This window comes from Salmo trutta, chromosome 12 (genome assembly GCF_901001165.1).
Source record: "Salmo trutta chromosome 12, fSalTru1.1, whole genome shotgun sequence".
NCBI classification, from domain to species: domain Eukaryota; kingdom Metazoa; phylum Chordata; class Actinopteri; order Salmoniformes; family Salmonidae; genus Salmo; species Salmo trutta.
In genome coordinates this window covers 16874632-16893322 of record NC_042968.1, presented here as the reverse complement: position 1 = coordinate 16893322, position 18691 = coordinate 16874632, and the positions used below count along the sequence as shown (strand labels likewise).

At 47.1% G+C, this 18691-nt stretch overlaps 1 protein-coding gene across 17 annotated transcripts in view; it reads right to left on the bottom strand.

The window, feature by feature from the left end:
• Positions 1-18691, bottom strand: part of LOC115203034 (CUGBP Elav-like family member 4) — a 174691-nt gene that overhangs the window by 27407 nt on the left and 128593 nt on the right. For 13 of the 17 annotated variants that reach the window (XM_029767316.1, XM_029767320.1, XM_029767324.1 and 10 more), the window contains exons 4-5: positions 11187-11315; positions 2499-2578 (exon numbers count right to left, since the gene is read on the bottom strand). In XM_029767316.1, coding sequence (XP_029623176.1) covers positions 2499-2578; positions 11187-11315 — 209 coding nt within the window. The remainder of the gene's footprint in view (positions 1-2498; positions 2579-11186; positions 11316-18691) is intronic. The other 4 variants (XM_029767319.1, XM_029767329.1, XM_029767330.1 and 1 more) reach the window with 2 other exon arrangements.

Here is an 18691-nt window from a genome sequence, read left to right as displayed (position 1 = left end):
TGGCTCTCCACTACCTCTCTTTCTCTCCCTTCCCTCCTCTCACACACTGTCTCACTCCTGCCAACACTAGTGTGCTCAGCAGACCCTGTCACCGCCAGTGCGACACAGAACACGGCCATGTCTGCAATTTGCTGGGTGCTGTCTGCCCCCGGCTCTGCCATTTGAAGCCCTGCCACCTGTGTCTCCGCCTTTTTTAGTTCTCTCTCTCTCTCTCTCTCTCTCTCTCTCTCTCTCTCTCTCTCTCTCTCTCTCTCCACAGCCTTAATTCAACAGCTGAACCAAGAGAGTGTCGGCCTGTTTGGAGCCTGATTACCTTTTAAGTTCAATTAGGGGCACCTGCAATCTGCATCAATTAAAGGCCTGACCTGATCTATCAGGCGCTGCCCTTCGGTGGCGTTCCTCGTCCTTTCCCTTCATTACCATGGCTTTCATTACCACCCAATGTATTTTGGTCTGTGCAGGTATTATTTACGGCCGGGTGTGGCTGCCAGCTAACACAGATGCTCTAGAGTTGAACATTAAGAGAGAGCTCTTTGTGCGAGACTGGTCCAGACCCCACAGCTGGCAGTAGGTTAGAGAGCCTCTCTGGATCCTGCCTCCAGTTAGTCGGTTGTTGGCGACATGTGGCACTGATATTATCCAAATGAACTGCATCCCCTTTGGTATCAAAACCTTCGCTCGGTACTAATGGCCACCTTGCCTATTAATCTGACTGGGACTTGGACGTAGGATATAGAAGTAACAGGTGCAGGGGTTGAGGGAGAGATATGGATAATATAGATTATTAATGAGCTTTTGGATGGCTCTGGATACAACTCCGGGTCTGTTTGGGGCTCCATATGTCGCCTTGGACAGTTCATCTGCCGTTGAGCAGATCTCAAGTGGTTTAGCTGGCTTTGGTACTGACCCTATGTTACTGCAGGCTAGGCAGGGCAGGGGCTCAGCGCAGCAACAGACATACAAACCCAAAGTTGTTTTTTTACCCCTCCCTAAGCTTGTGACTTCTAATGCTATTGCAAAACGTGTCAGACAGCATCAGTAAGGGAAATATGTGTAAATGACATCGGGCTTCCAGGACACTATCCTGTTGCCAGAGAGCTGAAGTAAATATTTATAGCAAAACATCAAAGGAGTGTATGAACTAAAGGTGTCTGCCAGGGACTGTGAATCTAAAATATGCATGGAGATTCTGTGTTATTCATCATCTTCCCTTAGTAAAACATATTTAATGATGGCCTTTACATGCCAGATAACAAGCATAACAACCCCAATTTGTAATTACTGCAGTTTGACAGTAATGATTAGGATGATTCTCGGCATGTTGGGTAGGAGGAGATCTTTGTGTTTCGAGAAATACAGCATGATACTGTAAAACACTTTGGTACCACTGTTGATTCTCTACTATCGCGGTCTCAAATGAATTGTCCAAGCATGTTTGCTACAAAACCTACGACTATAAACGTAACAACTAGTCTCCTAAGACTCATAAGTTGTGCCAGTATATTGCATTTTCCAATGAAATACACTGAAAGATAAGCTCTGTGTGAATGTTGTGTTTTTAGACTGAAGGAGAATTCATTATTTCCATGATTGATTATTTTCCTCTACGGAAAGGTACCTCCCATTGAGTGTGCACTAAATCAATTATTACATTTTTGATTTCAGATATTTTTCAGAGACGATTTCCATATTTGAACATGAAATAATATTAATCTTGCAAAGCTGAATCATTTCTATTGCATATATATTCTAGGACACACATAATGTATAGTATTCATATATCATTACAAAATGATTTCCATAGATACAGACTGGTAAAAAGGTACAATAGATATGAGAGGAGATATACAGGCGTAGGATCTTAATTTGACCAGTTTCTCACAGCAGGAGTAATCCTGCAGCAACAGGAAATGTGAATTATTGTGTGGATTATAACAAACTGACGGTTTTGTAAGGGTTGATGAATTGTTAGTTAGGACAAATCAAGTCAGACATTTTAAATTCGAAATGACAAACTTTCGAAGTCTTTTTAAACCTTGAATACACTACAAGTTTGCATTTCCTGCTGTGCATGACATTTCCTGCAACAGGGTGAGCAGATTACGATCCGACATCTGATCCAATAATATATACAGTATATTCAATGACAAGACATCTATGCTGCACATACATACAGTTGTGCAATGTGAAACGTTGGATGCCGACTGTGTGATTATTTTGTGAACGTTAATAAATGCTAAGAAAGTCTATTTGAATGTTTTATGTGTGAATGTATTATTTGAATGCTTTAGGAAGGGCGGCTATGCCGTCTATGTTCTATACAGTATGTGTGAATACCCATTCTGTATACTGTATGAGTGCCAGTATCTTATCGAAGCCGTGTGTGTGTGTGTGTGTGTGTGTGTCTGTGTGTGTGTGTGTGTGTGTGTGTGTGTGTGTGTGTGTGTGTGTGTGTGTGTGTGTGTGTGTGTGTGTGTATGTAACACGGTTATACTCACTGGCATGGTCTGTCTGCCGTGCAGGCTGTTGATGGCCGCCTGTGCTTCTGCGTGGCTGGAGAACTTGACAAAGGCACAGCCTGCGCACACACGCGCCCACACCGACAGGCGCGGGGGGGGGGGGGGGGGGGGGGGGGGAGAGAGAGAGAGATGCAGCATCAGAGAGCTGGCCTTGAGTAAGGCAAAAACATTCATTACCATTATTTTCATGTTATCTAGTTTGTTAATGTATTCTGCCATTTGTGTTTTCAGTGCATAACTCTGAATAAATCATTCTAATTGTAGTGAAGGCATTAGCTGCATGGAACATCCTGTCCCTCGCCCATTTCTAATTCCACCCCTCTACGCCGGAGCACAGGAGCAACAGCATCTACTACCAAGCCTTGGTTGTGATTATTCATCTGTTTAATATTTACACATTGTGATCTGTGTGCAGTCTATCATAAAACAGATTATGATGACAAAGGCATAGTATTATAATATGCCTATCTGCCAGTATCTTTGCTTGTGTATAATTTTTAACTAAGGGCTTTGCTCAAGGGGCATTCAAATCATCTTAAATCTGTTGCCTGGCTTATGCAAAAATCTACAGGAACAGAAAAAAAACAGAAGGTAACATTCTTGGGGTTTCAAATAATTATCTTCTGATTTCGATCAACATAATATATTAAACAAGATTTAACGTATAAAAATGTATGCCCATGGTTAAAAGGAAACACACAAATATGTAGCTATTCCAAGGAATAAATTGTCTTAACATTTTCTGATCTATCAGAATATACATGTTTATTGAGGGAGAGATAATAAAACAGAGAAAAACTATGCACAATAAAGAAAGTGTTGTACTGTATAAAAGTGTTGTACTGTTTAAAAGTGTTGTACTGTATAAAAGTGTTGTACTGTTTAAAAGTGATGTACTGTTTAAAAGTGTTGTACTGTATAAAAGCGTTATACTGTATAAAAGTGTTGTACTGTATCAAAGCGTTATACTGTATAAAGTGTTGTACTGTATCAAGTGTTTACTGTCTAAAAGTGTTGTACTGTTTGAAAGTGTTGTACTGTATAACAGTGTTGTACAGCATAAAAGGGTTTACTGTATAAAAGTGTTGTACTGTTTAAAAGTGTTGTACTGTTTAAAAGTGTTGTACTGTATAAAAGTGTTGTACTGTATAAAAGTGTTAACTGTCTAAAAGTGTTGTACTGTTTGAAAGTGTTGTACTGTTTAACAGTGTTGTACTGCATAAAAGTGTTTACTGTATAAAAGTGTTGTACTGTATAAAAGTGTTGTACTGTATGAAAGTGTTGTACTGTTTAAAAGTGTTGTACTGTATAACGGTGTTGTACTGTATGAAAGTGTTGTACTGTTTAAAAGTGTTGTACTGTATAACGGTGTTGTACTGTATGAAAGTGTTGTACTGTTTAAAAGTGTTGTACTGTATAACTGTGTTGTACTGTATGAAAGTGTTGTACTGTTTAAAAGTGTTGTACTGTATAACTGTGTTGTACTGTATCAAAGCGTTATACTGTATAAAGTGTTGTACTGTATCAAGTGTTTACTGTCTAAAAGTGTTGTACTGTTTGAAAGTGTTGTACTGTATAACAGTGTTGTACAGCATAAAAGGGTTTACTGTATAAAAGTGTTGTACTGTTTAAAAGTGTTGTACTGTTTAAAAGTGTTGTACTGTATAAAAGTGTTGTACTGTATAAAAGTGTTAACTGTCTAAAAGTGTTGTACTGTTTAAAAGTGTTGTACTGTATAAAAGTGTTGAACTGTATAACAGTGTTGTACTGTATGAAAGTATTCTACTGTATAAAAGTGTTGTACTGTTTAAAAGTGTTATACTGTATAACAGTGTTGTACTGTATGAAAGTGTTATACTGTATAACAGTGTTGTACTGTATGAAAGTGTTGTACTGTATAAAAGCATTATAATGTATAAAAGTGTTGTACTGTATATGTCACACACTTCATCATCCGATGATATAGCGAAATCGTCGTCTGATAGTGTGGACCAATACGCAGTAGAGTTGACGTTCATTTTCTTAATTTATTAAAGAACGTTGAACACGAAAAACAAGAAAACAATAAGCACGACAAATGACAGTTTTGCAGGCTCACAAAACGCAGTGCAAAACAACACGCAATGCAAAAACAATCTCCCACAAATCCCAAACACAAACACACCCTAATATATGGGACTCTCAATCAAAGGCAAAGAGAAAACACCTGCCTTCAATTGAGAGTCCCAACCCCAATAAATCAACCATAGAAACACAGACTACCTAGACTAGACATAGAATTACCTAAACATAGATCATAAACCAAAAAACCCGGAAATACTAAATCAAACGCCCTTTTCCCAAAACACCACCCTGAACCACATAAAACAAATACCCTCTGCCACGTCCTGACCAAACTACAATACCAATTAACCCTTATACTGGCCAGGACGTGACAGTATAAATGCGTTATACTGTATAAAAGTGTTGTACTGTATAAAAGCGTTGTACTGTATATTTAAATTAGCCTATATTGAGCACTTTAAATTCCTTAGGTGCATTTTACTGCAGGCTTCATCCCAGTCATATTATGCAAAACGATTTCTTCTAGTTTAGACTCCTTCTTATCACTGTCTTCAGGAGGCAGCTTGTGTCTGGTTACTAGATAGCTAATTAACTACATAGGTAATTAACTCATCTGGATTCATATGGACCTTTCTTACCGGAGCAGGACCAGTGTGTAAGACAGACAGCGTCTTTCAAGCTTTTAAAAAACAGCTGATACCCGTTTAGAAAGCTTTCAACAATCCAATTAGAAGTGTTTATATACATTTATTCATCATCAATTCCCCGCAGGTCACAGATGATTCATTTAAATTACAATGGCTGATCGCTACACCCAAGAGAAACACTGGCCCATTCACTTCGGCATTCTAAAACAGCCATCCAGCATCCGTCTGTAGACAAATTAATAATTTCCTCAACCAAATCAAATGTGGCCAAGGATAGAGTTACATACACTGGCTGCATATAAACAATTTCCCCCTGTCACCTTGGCAATCTGTGTACCATCAACATGATCAATGTTGTATTTAGAAATGTGAAAATGCGATTCTAATGTAATATAACGTTTTCTAAACGTAAATGGGAACTCGGCTGCGTGGGTAAGTTAGCATGTGTTCAGACCAGATGCTATATAAAGGCAGGAGACATGACTAAAAAGTGGATGGTAGACAAGTCACAAAGGGCTTTGATTTCACTGCGGCCCCCTTGCTCTCCCTTCTCTGGCACTCCCCTCTGCTTTGGAAGCTAAAGGTCCCTTTTTCCTCCGACTGGAGCGAGGGAGGGAGGCAGCAACCTGCTGGGGGAACGTTTGATTGCACGCCTCTGTTTGAGGGAACAAAAACGTTTAACCTTTGTAGTGGAAATAATAAGGGAGAGTTTGTTCTGGAAACTCAAAGAGCCCCGCTTTCGTTTCCAGGACCTAGATGGCATACTGTTGGTTGTCACCCTCCATCCCCAACATCCACCTAGCTAACAAGGCTGGCCCTGGCAGTGATTAAGCCCTGGTGTCCCGGCTTAGCTCAGCCTGTCTGGAGGCAGGGCAGACTGAGAATCGCTGCGATTGGCAAACAACATGCATTTAAACATGTGGGGCTCTCAACGCCCCCCACTGACTGAGGCAACGAATGTAGCGGTGTGTGTGTAGACCTGCTTTCCCTGACCTAGAAAAAAAGCCTGGAAAGGTTTAGGACCCGGAGCATGAAGTTCTCAAAAGAATTGGAAGTGAAGCTAGACTCATAAATTATAGTGCACAGCCAGTCAAGGTTTTTGAATGGTTGAGAATAAAATAAATAAAAAAAGACTGCATTACTTTCAAGCTAGCTGGAGGTTCTGTGTTGCTTTTTGAATTCCCGAGGAAAATAATATGTATGCAGGAATTCCATCAGGCAGAATGGATGACATTTATAACACAACTTAATTATAGACCTAAAAACCATCTCTCTGTTATTCCTGACAATTCCTCGCTCCATTCAACTCTGGCAGCAAGTGTTTCACTTTGAGAGTACTTTGAGCCAGGCTGCCATACAGAGATGGATGTCAAACTTCTTGGCCTTTTTATTGGGTTGAAAAGACGCTGAAAGCCTCCGAGTGGCATACATTTACATCAACAGGGGACAAAGGCTCCATAATGGAATGGAGAGCACTGTCAATTTCAAGATCTGTTTCATTTGACTGATGGGACCATGTCTAGTGGTACTGTGGTTGCCAAAATGATTTGCTGCCACCGTCTCCTTAACGATGTCATGGGATTGTTGCACAACTGGCTCTGGTCGGAGCAGTCAGTCATACCCTTCTCTCAGTCACCTGGGGGCCAAACAACTGGGACAGTCTGTAAGTAACAGACACCACTTGTGGTACACAACTACAGATCTTAGCACAACAATGAGAGAGATATAAAGCAAGATGAAGAAAAGAGCTGGTGATGTGAACCTGGTGATGAGAAGGGGGCTGGTAGTATAGAGAGAAGAGAGCTGGTGATGTGAAACTGGTGATGAGAAGGGGGCTGGTAGTATAGAGAGAAGAGAGCTGGTGATGTGAAGGGTATAGAGAGAAGTATAGAGAGAAGAGAGCTGGTGATGTGAAGGGTATAGAGAGAAGTATAGAGAGAAGAGAGGAGCGCTACAACGGCTGGCAAATGAGTGAAAGAGAGAAGGAGTGAACGAGGGAGCACACTGGTTCCCATCTGACCCAGCAGGAGCACACAGCACTGGGCTTATTTCATTTTGTGGGCTGTCAATCAGAGCCAGGCAGTCAGAGGGAGTGGCCCGAGGAGAGGGAGCAGGGAGCAGGCCTTTGGGGAACGAAGAACAATAGAGCCCGGATCAACAGAGAGCGGAGCAGATGTACACACCGATAGTCACATGGCTCAATATAGGCAGCCTGTCACGTTCTTGGAAATGAGCGGACCAAGGCGCAGCGTGAGTATAGTTCCACATATTTATTTAAGCGAATGAAACTAACAAAACAAAATAACAAAACTTACAAAGACCGTGAGGACGTAGTGCCCAAACACAATAAAAATCAATCAATATCCCACAAAACACAGGTGGGGAAATAGCTACCTAATTATGATCCCCAATCAGAGGCAACGATAAACAGCTGCCTCTAATTGGGAACCATATTAGCACCAACATAGAAATAAACATACTAGATCACCCCCTAGTCACGCCCTGACCTACTACACCATAGAGAACCAAGGCTCTCTATGGTCAGGGCATGACAGTACCCCCTCCAAAGGTGCGGACTCCGGCCGCAAAACCTGAAACCAAATGGGGAGGGTAGGGGGGGTGGTTAGTGTCGGTGGCGGCTCCGGTGCAGGTCGTAGCCCCCGCCCAGACCCCGGATCCGGCCATCGCGTCGGGCTGAACGCTGTGCCTGGACTGGGCATTGGCGCAGAAGAAGACTCCGGCCATGGAGCAGGATTGGACGCCGTGCCTGGACTGGGCATCGGCGCAAAGGAGGGCTCCGGCCATGGAGCTGGGTTGGCCACCGTGCCTGGACTGGGCACCAGTGCAGAGGAAGGCTCCGGCCTTGGAGCTGGACTGGGCGCCGTGCCTGGACTGGGCACCGGCATAGAGGAAGGCTGCTGCCATGGAGCGGGACTGGACGCCGTGCCTGGACTGGCCACCGGCGCAGAAGAAGGCTCCAGCCATGGAGCGGGACTGGACACCGTGCCTGGACTGGGCACCGGCGCAGAGGAAGGCTCCGGCCTTGGAGCTGGACTGGACGCCGTGCCTGGACTGGGCACCGGCACAGAGGAAGGCTCCTGCCATGGAGCGGGACTGGACACAGTGCCTGGACTCTCCGGACCGTTGACCATCACTGGAAGCTCCGGGCCATTGACCTTCCCAGGAAGCTCCGGGCCGTTGACCTTCCCGGGAAGCTCCAGGCCATTGAGCGTCCCTGGAAGCTCCGGACCGTTGACCGTCCCTGGAAGCTCCGGACCGTTGACCATCACTGGAGGTTCTGGACCGTGGACCATCGCAGGAGGTTCCGGACCGTGGACCGTCGCAGGAGGTTCCGGACCGTGGACCGTCGCAGGAGGTTCCGGTCTATCGACCGTCACAGGAGGTTCCGGACTGTTGACCGTCGCAGGAGCTTCCAGACTGTGGACCGTCGCAGGAGGTTCCGGACTGTGGACCGTCGCGGGAGGTTCCCGGACTGTCGCAGGAGGTTCCGGACTGTGGACCGTCGCCAGAAGCTCTGGACTGTGAATGCACACTGGAGGCCTTGTGCGTGGAGCTGGTACAGGTGGCACCGGACAGGTGACACGCACTTCAGGGCGAGTGCGGAGAATAGGCACAGGACGTACCGGACTGGGGACACGCACTTCAGGGCGAGTGCGAGGAGCAGGCACAGGACGTACCGGACTGGGGAGGCGCACTGTAGGCTTGATGCGTGGAGCCGGCGCAAGTGGCACTGGACTGGTGACACGCACTTCAGGGCGAGTGTGAGGAGCAGGCACAGGACGTACCGGACTGGGGACAAGCACTTCAGGGCAAGTGCGAGGAGCAGGCACAGGACATGCCGGACTGGTGCGTGGGGCCGGCAGAGGTTGCACCGGACTGGTGACACGCTCTTCAGGGCGAGTGCGAGGAGCAGGCACAGGACGTACCGGACTGGGGAGGCGCACTGGAGGCCAGATGCGTGGAGCCGACACAGGTTTCACCAGACTGCTAACCGGATATTCTGGTCGAATGTTGAGCAGAACACACTTGCACAACATTTCTCTCATCTCTCTCTCTTCCAACTTCTCCATTGCCTCCCTGACAGTCTCTGGCTCTTCCCGCGGCTCAGCCGCCAGCTCCATGTGCCCCCCCCCCCCCCAAAAAAATGATTGGGGTTTCTGTGGCCGTGGTCTGACGACACGCTCCTCCAGAGTTTGCCATTCGGGCTCTGGCACTCTCCTCGGCTCGACCGGCCACCCCTTGTGCCCCCCCCAAAGAAAATCTTGGGATTGTCCTTGGGCTTTCTGTGGCCGCGCACCCTGGCGTCGTCGCTGTCCTCCATTATTACCTTCCGTCTGCCGCCAAGGAAGGGTTTCGCATCCACCCATCACTTCTTCCCATGTCCAAAACTCCTTTACCTGGTGAACACGCTACTTGTTCCTGGTTTGGTGGGATATTCTGTCACGTTCTTGGAAATGATTGGACCAAGGCGCAGCGTGAGTATAGTTCCACATATTTATTTAAGTGAAACTAACAAAACAAAATAACAAAACTTACAAAGACCGTGAAGACGTAGTGCCCAAACACACTAACAATCAATCAATATCCCATAAAACACAGGTGGGGAAATAGCTACCTAAATATGATCCCCAATCAGAGGCAACAATAAACAGCTGCCTCTAATTGGGAACCATATTAGCAACAACATAGAAATAAACATACTAGATCACCCCCTAGACACGCCCTAACCTACTACACCATAGAGAACCAAGGGCTCTCTACGGTCAGGGCGTGACACAGCCTTTCAATTGAATGTACATTATCAAACCTCCCACCTTCTCACACATCTATTTCACACATTCAGCCATGTAATATAAGAGGATAAATCACAGGCAATAGAATAAGAGAGAGAGAGAGAGAGAGAGAGAGAGAAAGAGGGAGGTAGGGGGGAGAGAGAGAGAGAGAGAGAGGGAGGTAGGGGGGATTGAGAGAGAGAGGGGAGAGAGAAAGAGAGAGAGAGAGGGAGGTAGGTAGGGGGGAGAGAGAGAGAGAGAGAGAGAGAGAGAGAGAGAGGGAGGTGGGGGGAGAGAGAGAGTGCACCCCAACGCTCGTTGCTTATCAGAGGAAATAACATGGCTTGTGGTCTATGAGACAGACCCATCAAACGATAGGAGGAAGACACTGCTGGCTAAGAACAAACCTTGAATCAAACATCCAAAGCCATCTTTCACTGGACTTCATAGCGGCTGTGCTGTTGTTGTGTTTTGGTGAATACTGCTCGACTGTTATTGTTGTGAGTGGCAGGGGTAAAAGCCAGGGACAGACTGATTTATTTACAGTAGGACATTATCGTCGACAAACGTCTCTAGGGAGGGATGACAGGGATGTGGGAAACAAACATAATTACACCCCACCGCCTTTCTGATAACAGGAAGAGGAGGAGGAAGGGAGTTGGAGGGAAGAGGAGGAGGTGTTTGCAATGTGTTTGTCGAGTACTAGTCTAGGGAAAGTGAATGGTGTTAGGAATGGGGACTACAAAGGCAGAGCTGGAGAAGGAGGGAGTGAAGAGAGAGAGGTGCGGAGAGAAAAGATAGATAGGTGAGAGGAAGGAGGTGTGATGCTGTATGTGTAGGGGAGGTATAAGGAGGTGAGAGAAAGAAGTGGAACGGACAGAATATACAGAACAGTAAGGGGAAGGTAAGGCCAGGGGAGAAGAGGAGGGTGAGCTAGTGAGTGGATGAGAGTGGGAAGGGGACAGGTGAATTGAGGGAATATACAGGGAGAGGGAGGAGGAGAAGGAGAAAGAGAGAGAGTAGAGATAGAAAGGGGGAATAGATGGAGAGAGTGTGTGAGAGAGAGAGAAAGAGAGGGGGAGAAAGAGGGAAGGAGACAGGTAAGAAGAGAGAGAGGGAGTAGAGAGGCAAAGAGGAAGTGAGGTGTGTGGGCAGGCGCTGACCCTTACTGGCCCCATCAGGCCCTCTCAGGACGGTGCACTCCTCGATCTGGCCAAAGGTCTCAAAGAGCCGCTGGACGTCCTCCTCGCTCTGCTGCTTCCCAAGCATCCCCACAAACAGCTTCCTGTCTTCTGGAGGGAAACCGAGGGAGAGGAGGAAAGGAGGGAAAGAAAGAAGGAGAGAGAACACAAACAAATGCTACAGCTGATGGCACCCTTCTGCTGAGTCTGTGAGGATCACCTCAGCAGGAAACTCAAAACACTTCCCGTCATCATCAGGCACACTGGTGTGTTCTGTTGTTGTTGTTGTTGTTGTTGTTGTGTGGTTTCCCTGGGAGGAAGACATGATCCTGTCTCCACTGAGCTATTCTAGTAGATAGAGCTGCCTGCAGTGTCTGGGTGATGTTTGATACAGATGTTGTTTGGAGTGCTGTTACTGTCAAGCAGCAGTAATACATGAAGGTAAGAGCTCCAGTATAGCCTAGTAGTGTATATAGTACAGTGTTGCCTGGGTTGTGTGTTGCACAGCTGTATCCTGTGTTGAACTATACCCTCCCCTCCCTAGCCCGCTTTGACACGGCTAGTCCCGCTGGCCAGACGGGGGCGCTGTGACTACGATGTATGGCTTCTATACCTCCAGATCTGGCCAGTCAGAAGGGAGGATTTTTCTAATTAATCTCCCCTGGCATTAGACAGAACATTCATCTTCTTTACCTTCTTCTACATTATGCATTTCCTATTCGACTGTGTTGTGGAATGGAATGGCTACTAGCAAGAACCCATTCCCAGAACTGATGGAACGTGGCAGGGAGAGGAAGAGTTTATTGGAAACGACACTGTTGATCTTCAGCGTGAGTCATTTGACTGCGTCGGGGAGGGAGCGTTGGAGGAAGGCGAGGGGCGAGAGCATCACCTGGCCCTGGACAGATGTGACATCTCCTGTACCTGCCAGGTACCATTAGACACAGTTGTTCTAAAAATAAAGCTAGGGGGAACCTCAGATCCTGTTACATTCCTGTAAAGTTCAAATGAGACACGTGCCTGGCTGCTCCCCGCTTCAACACACAAATGAGCACATGCATAATCAGCATGCTCTGCCTGCCTGCCCGACGCCGTGCCTGCCTGCCCGACGCCGTGCCTGCCTGCCTGCCTGCCTGCCCGACGCCGTGCCACTCTTACTATGGCTGGAGGTGTCAGAGCTTCATCTTAAAGTGGAAGCCCTGTTGCTAGTCACGATCACACTCATCTGATCACACCTCACACGGACCCAGCCTCCCACTGACCCAGCCATACAGGGAGTGTATTAGGTAGTGTGTACTAGGTAGTTGTTGTGGAATTGTTAGATTACTTGTTAGATATTACTGCACTGTCGGAACTAGAAGCACAAGCATTTCGCTACACTCGCAATAACATTTGATAACCATGTGTATGTGACAAATAAAATGTGATTTGATTTGATACAGACCCAGCCTCACACGGACCCAGCCTCGCATGGACCCAGCCTCAAATCTCAAACGTCATGACCATGGCCCCAGTCTCTCACTCCTACATGACCATCTGCTGTAATAACTGGCCTCATACATTCTCCTGCTCCTACACATTCATCTACAGCAGTCACGCCTCACACGTCACCGTCACACACCCAGCAGCCATCTCTCTACTCAGTAAAGCTCCTCTATCGGTCCTTGGCCTGATAGGTCTGAGGAGAACAGGGTACAGTGTGTGGTCATGGGGACTGGCTGGATGGGGACTAGATGATATACGCAGATGATACAGTCTTATACTCAGCTAGCCCCTCCCCGGGTTTTGTGTTACAAAACCTCCAAAACAAAGGTCATGTGGTTTGGTAAGAAGAATGTCCCTCTCCCCACAGGTGTGATTACTACCTCTGAGGGTTAAGAGCTTGACGTAGTCACCTCTTACAAGTACTTGGGAGTATGGCTAGACGGTACACTGTCCTTCTCTCAGCACATATCAAAGCTGCAGGCTAAAGTTAAATGATTCAGATGACCATCCTACCCATGCTAGATTACGGAGACTAAATTTATAGATCAGCAGGTTAGAGTGCTCTCGAGCGGCTAGATGTTCTTTACCATTCGGCCATCAGATTTGCCACCAATGCTCCTTATAGGACACATCACTGCGCTCTATACTCCTCTGTAAACTGGTCATCTCTGTATACCCATCGCAAGGCCCACTGGTTGATGCTTATTTATAAAACCCTCTTAGGCCTCACTCCCCCCTATCTAAGATATCTATTGCAGCCCTCATCCTCCACATACAACACCCGTTCTGCCAGTCACATTGTGTTAAAGGTCCCCAAAGCACACACATCCCTGGGTCGCTCGTCTTTTCAGTTCACTGCAGCTAATGACTGGAACGAGCTGCAACAAACACTCAAACTGGACCGTTTTGTCTCCATCTCTTCATTCAAAGACTCAATCATGGACACTCTTACTGACAGTTGTCGCTGCTTTGCATGATGTATTGTTGTCTCTACCTTTGTGCTGTTGTCAGTGCCCTATAATGTTTGTACCTTGTTTTGTGGTGCTACCATGTTGTGCTTCTGCCTTGTTGTGTTGTTACCATGTTGTTGTCATGTTGTGTTGCTACCATGCTGTGTTGTCATGCGGTGCTGCCATGCTATGTTGTTGTCTTAGGTCTCTCTTTATGTAGTGTTGTGTTGTCTCTCTTGTCGTGATGTGTGTTTTGTCCTATATTTGATTTAATTCATTTTTATCTTCAATCCCAGCCCCCGTCCCCGCAGGAGGCCTTTTGCCTTTTGGTAGGCCGTCATTGTTCTTAACTGATTTGCCTAGTTAAATAAAGGTTAAAAGAAAAATAAACCAGGAGAGGACAGGATATGGGTCTCAGCTGGGATGCATTCACAGCTTTCAGCTCACAGAACCGTTCAGGACAGGTGTTTGTCTGGAATGAGTCAGAGCTTCAGAGATGAGACAAAAGGTGAGACTTGAGTGGCTCGCAGAACACACCTGACTCCATTTGGATTGTCTTTCTCTTTCTCTCTCTCTCTCTCTCTCGGTCATCAGACGTTTCATTGGGGTGTCACTATCAGGCCTTAATGGTAGAAGTGCACTTTTACAGGCCTCCTGTGGCATCTTAATGTTTTGGGACAAAGACTAATTTCCAACCGGGGCCTGAGGAGGTCTAATGATAGCTTTACAAGGCTAATTAACTAGCCATGAGTGAGGTAATGAACTTTTCAAACATGCAAACTGAAGAAATAAATGACACCCGGCGAAAGCGTTAAAGGAGAGTGAGAGCTCTTCTGAGCCCTCTGGGAGGGAGGAACGGCCGGAGTGAGAAGATTGAATTTGGAGCCGATATCTTTTCATTGCCTGACCTAAGCACTCTTCTCCTCTCCTCTCCTCTCCTCTCGCCGAGCCGGCCGGCCCACCGCACTGCACACCCTGGCCAGAGTATGAATCGCTATTAATTTGTCCATTTTGCACCTGTCTCCAAAGCAGCGCGTTATTGGATCTGCAAGGTTTCTCTACTCTTATGGCCACTCTGAGGCTTTTAAAGTGCATTTATGATTATGAATAAATAACCAGTGATGCTCACTACTCTCCATAACGAGATGTCTAGCCTCCAGAACAGACTAAGAGAGTTCTTCATAAAAGTGTGTGTGGAGGGGGAAAATCAATGAGTATAAAGTTAAAGTACAATCCTGCATTATAATCCAGACTAAAGTGAATGCTTCACTGTGCAGAACACTTAGGATTTAACTGACATGACGGGGCTACTTGACCCGACTGTCTGTCTGACCCCTCTCCTCCATACTATTCTCTCACAGAGAGATCCTAGCCCCTCTTACCCGTCTGTAAATGAGACTTGATAGAACAGGAGCCCTGCTGTAACAGGTGATCTGTACTGTGAATGAGGCTCCACTCAGTAGCCACCCATGTAATCGACATGGTCCTTCCGCCCCACTGCGTTACATTAAACATAAGTGTCTGCATAAGAAACAGAGAAAGAGAGAGGGAGAGATGGATAGCTAGGTTTGTGTGCTACAGTGTCCAACTGACTGCGCGCGCACACACACACACACACACACACGCACGCACGCACGCACGCACGCACGCACGCACGCACGCACACACACACACAGTTACCCACACTATCCTCCACTCGTCTCTCTCTCCGCAGCTGTTCATTGCTTGACTGAAGGTAGGTGTAATTGTGTGGGATATAGGGCTGTGTCAGTCTGAGACGGCATGTCCAGTCGGAGATGGCATGTGGACGGCCCCATTTTAGGAATGCAAATAGAAGAGAAGATCAAAGTTATCAAAACACAACTGACATCTGACAATCGCTTGTCTCAGGAAGTCTTTTCATTTCAGCGCCCGGTGTATTAAAAATTAATGGATTTTGCACAGATGCCATATGCTGTCAAGATTGATGCTTCTCTCTCTGGGTTAAAGTGCTACTTTTGTTGTAGGGTGCAGTGTGTCTGGCTTGGTATTTTCTTTCCCTTTCTATATCTTCCTCTCTTTCTCTCTCTCTCTCTCTCTCTCTCTCTCTCTCTCTCTCTATCACAGGGTGGGGAATGAGCTGTTGAGAAACCTACTTAGCTAAAGTTTCTCCTTCTGGTTGCAAATAAATGCCGCCCTAGAAACAATTAGTCTCATGCTAGACTAAAGTGTCAGTGGTTGACATGTTTATTTAATGCCTCATTGCCATATCACGTAAAGCGTGGTGCTCACGCGGACCTTATGTGAGTGCTGTGCTCTGAAAGCATGGACAGCTGCACCAAACGATAAAAGCTTCCTGCTAGGCCTCTGGGTTCATTTCAAACACACAGTAATGTTTCAGGCAACACATCAGATGGGTTATGGTGCTGATGGCTCATTATTGGACCTGACGCTGCATGGCACACAGCTGCTGCCTGCAACGCTTTGCCATGGTGGGATCAGACCCCACTCTATAGCCTAACCCCAGCCCTACTCCTCAGCCCCATTCCTCAGCCCCATACCCCAGCCCTATGTACAGCCCCCAGTACTGTAGCCCTGCTGGTCTACTGCAACCCCAGCTCGAGCTTAGCTTCATCTTTAGCTTCAGCTCCAGCCCTATACCCCAGTTCTATATAAAGCCCCTGAGCTTCAGCCCCAACCCCAGCTCCATCCCCAGCTCCAGTCCCAGCTCCATCCCCAGCTCCAGCCCTGCTCCTCAGCCCTATACCCCAGCTCCATATAAAGTCCCCAGCCCCAGCTCCATACCCAGCTCCATCTCCCTCCACAGCTCCAGTCCCAGCCCCAGCTCCATTCCCAGCTCCAGCCCTGCTCCTCAGCCCTATACCCCAGCTCTATATAAAGCCCCCAGCTCCATCCCCTGCTCCAGCCCTGCTCCTCAGCCCTATACCCCAGCTCTATATAAAGCCCCCAGCTCCATCCCCTGCTCCAGCCCTGCTCCTCAGCCCTATACCCCAGCTCTATATAAAGCACCCAGCTCCATCCCCTGCTCCAGCCCTGCTCCTCAGCCCTATACCCTAGCAGCACTGTAGAAACTATTACATTACAACGGAACGACTTGATTAGTTTAGTGTTAGTGTTAGTTAGCTAGCTACATAGTTGTCTTTGCTGTCTTTGTATCTAAGATAATTGTGTAGTTTAGAGTAATTATCGAGGTTAGCTAGCCAGCCGCGACGCCGTTGTCCAGACTCCAGACTTAGTCATCATCAAACCCACTGCTAGCTAGCCAACCGCTACCGACTAGCAGCGCTGTAGATACTAATACATTACAACGGAACGATTTGACTAGTGCAGTGTTAGCTAGCTAGCTACATAGTTGTCTTTGTCATAGCTTGATAATTGTGTAGTTTAGTAATTATCGAGGTTAGCTAGCCAGCTATTTCCGTCCCCCGCGACGCCATTTTTCCAAAAGTAGCCGACTATTACCGACGAGCAGCACTGTAGAAACTAAATACATTACAAAGGAACGTCTTGATTAGTGTTATGTTAGCTAGCTACAAAGTTGCTTTTGTATCATGACAAGGTGTAGTACTGAAACTATCGAGGTTACCTAGCCAGCTACACGTTCTAACAAAGTCAACAACGCAGCCACTGCTAGCTAGCCTACTCCACCAGCCAGCAGTACTGTATCATTTTCGTCATTTTAGTCAATAAGATTTTTGCAACGTAAGCTTAACTTTCTGAACATTCGAGACGTGTAGTCCACTTGTCATTCCAATCTCCTTTGCATTAGCGAAGCCTCTTCTGTAGCTTGTCAACTATGTGTCTGTCTATCCCAGTTCTCCCTCCTCTGCACAGGCCATACAAACGCTTCACACCGCGTGGCCGCTGCCACTCTAACCTGGTGGTCCCAGCGCGCACGACCCACGTGGAGTTCCAGGTCTCCGGCAGCCTCTGGAACTGCCGGTCTGCGGCCAACAAGGCTGAGTTCATCTCAGCCTATGCTACCCTCCAGTCCCTAGACTTCCTGGCGCTGACGGAAACATGGATTACCACAGATAACACTGCTACTCCTACTGCTCTCTCCTCGTCTGCCCACGTGTTCTCGCATACCCCTAGAGCATCGAGCCAGCGGGGTGGTGGCACTGGAATCCTCATCTCTCCCAAGTGGACATTCTCTCTTTCTCCCCTGACCCATCTGTCTATCTCCTCATTTGAATTCCATGCTGTCACAGTTACCAGCCCTTTCAAGCTTAACATCCTTATCATTTATCGCCCTCCAGGTTCCCTTGGAGAGTTCATCAATGAGCTTGACGCCTTGATAAGTTCCTTTCCTGAGGATGGCTCACCTCTCAGAGTTCTGGGTGACTTTAACCTCCCCACGTCTACCTTTGACTCATTCCTCTCTGCCTCCTTCTTTCCACTCCTCTCCTCTTTTGACCTCACCCTCTCACCTTCCCGCCCTACTCACAAGGCAGGCAATACGCTTGACCTCATCTTTACTAGATGCTGTTCTTCCACTAATCTCATTGCAACTCCCCTCCAAGTCTCCGACCACTACCTTGTATCCTTTTCCCTCTCGCTCTCATCCAACACTTCTCACTCTGCCCCTACTCGGATGGTATTGCGCCGTCCCAACCTTCGCTCTCTCTCTCCCGCTACTCTCTCCTCTTCCATCCTATCATCTCTTCCCTCTGCTCAAACCTTCTCCAACCTATCTCCTGATTCTGCCTCCTCAACCCTCCTCTCCTCCCTTTCTGCATCCTTTGATTTTCTCTGTCCCCTATCCTCCAGGCCGGCTCGGTCCTCCCCTCCTGCTCCGTGGCTCGACGACTCACTGCGAGCTCACAGAACAGGGCTCCGGGCAGCCGAGCGGAAATGGAGGAAAAAATGCCAGGTCCACCTCCCTGCGGACCTGGCATCCTTTCACTCCCTCCTCTCTACATTCACCTCTTCTGTCTCTGCTGCTAAAGCCACTTTCTACCACTCTAAATTCCAAGCATCTGCCTCTAACCCTAGGAAGCTCTTTGCTACCTTCTCCTCCCTCCTGAATCCTCCTCCCCCTCCCCCCCTCCT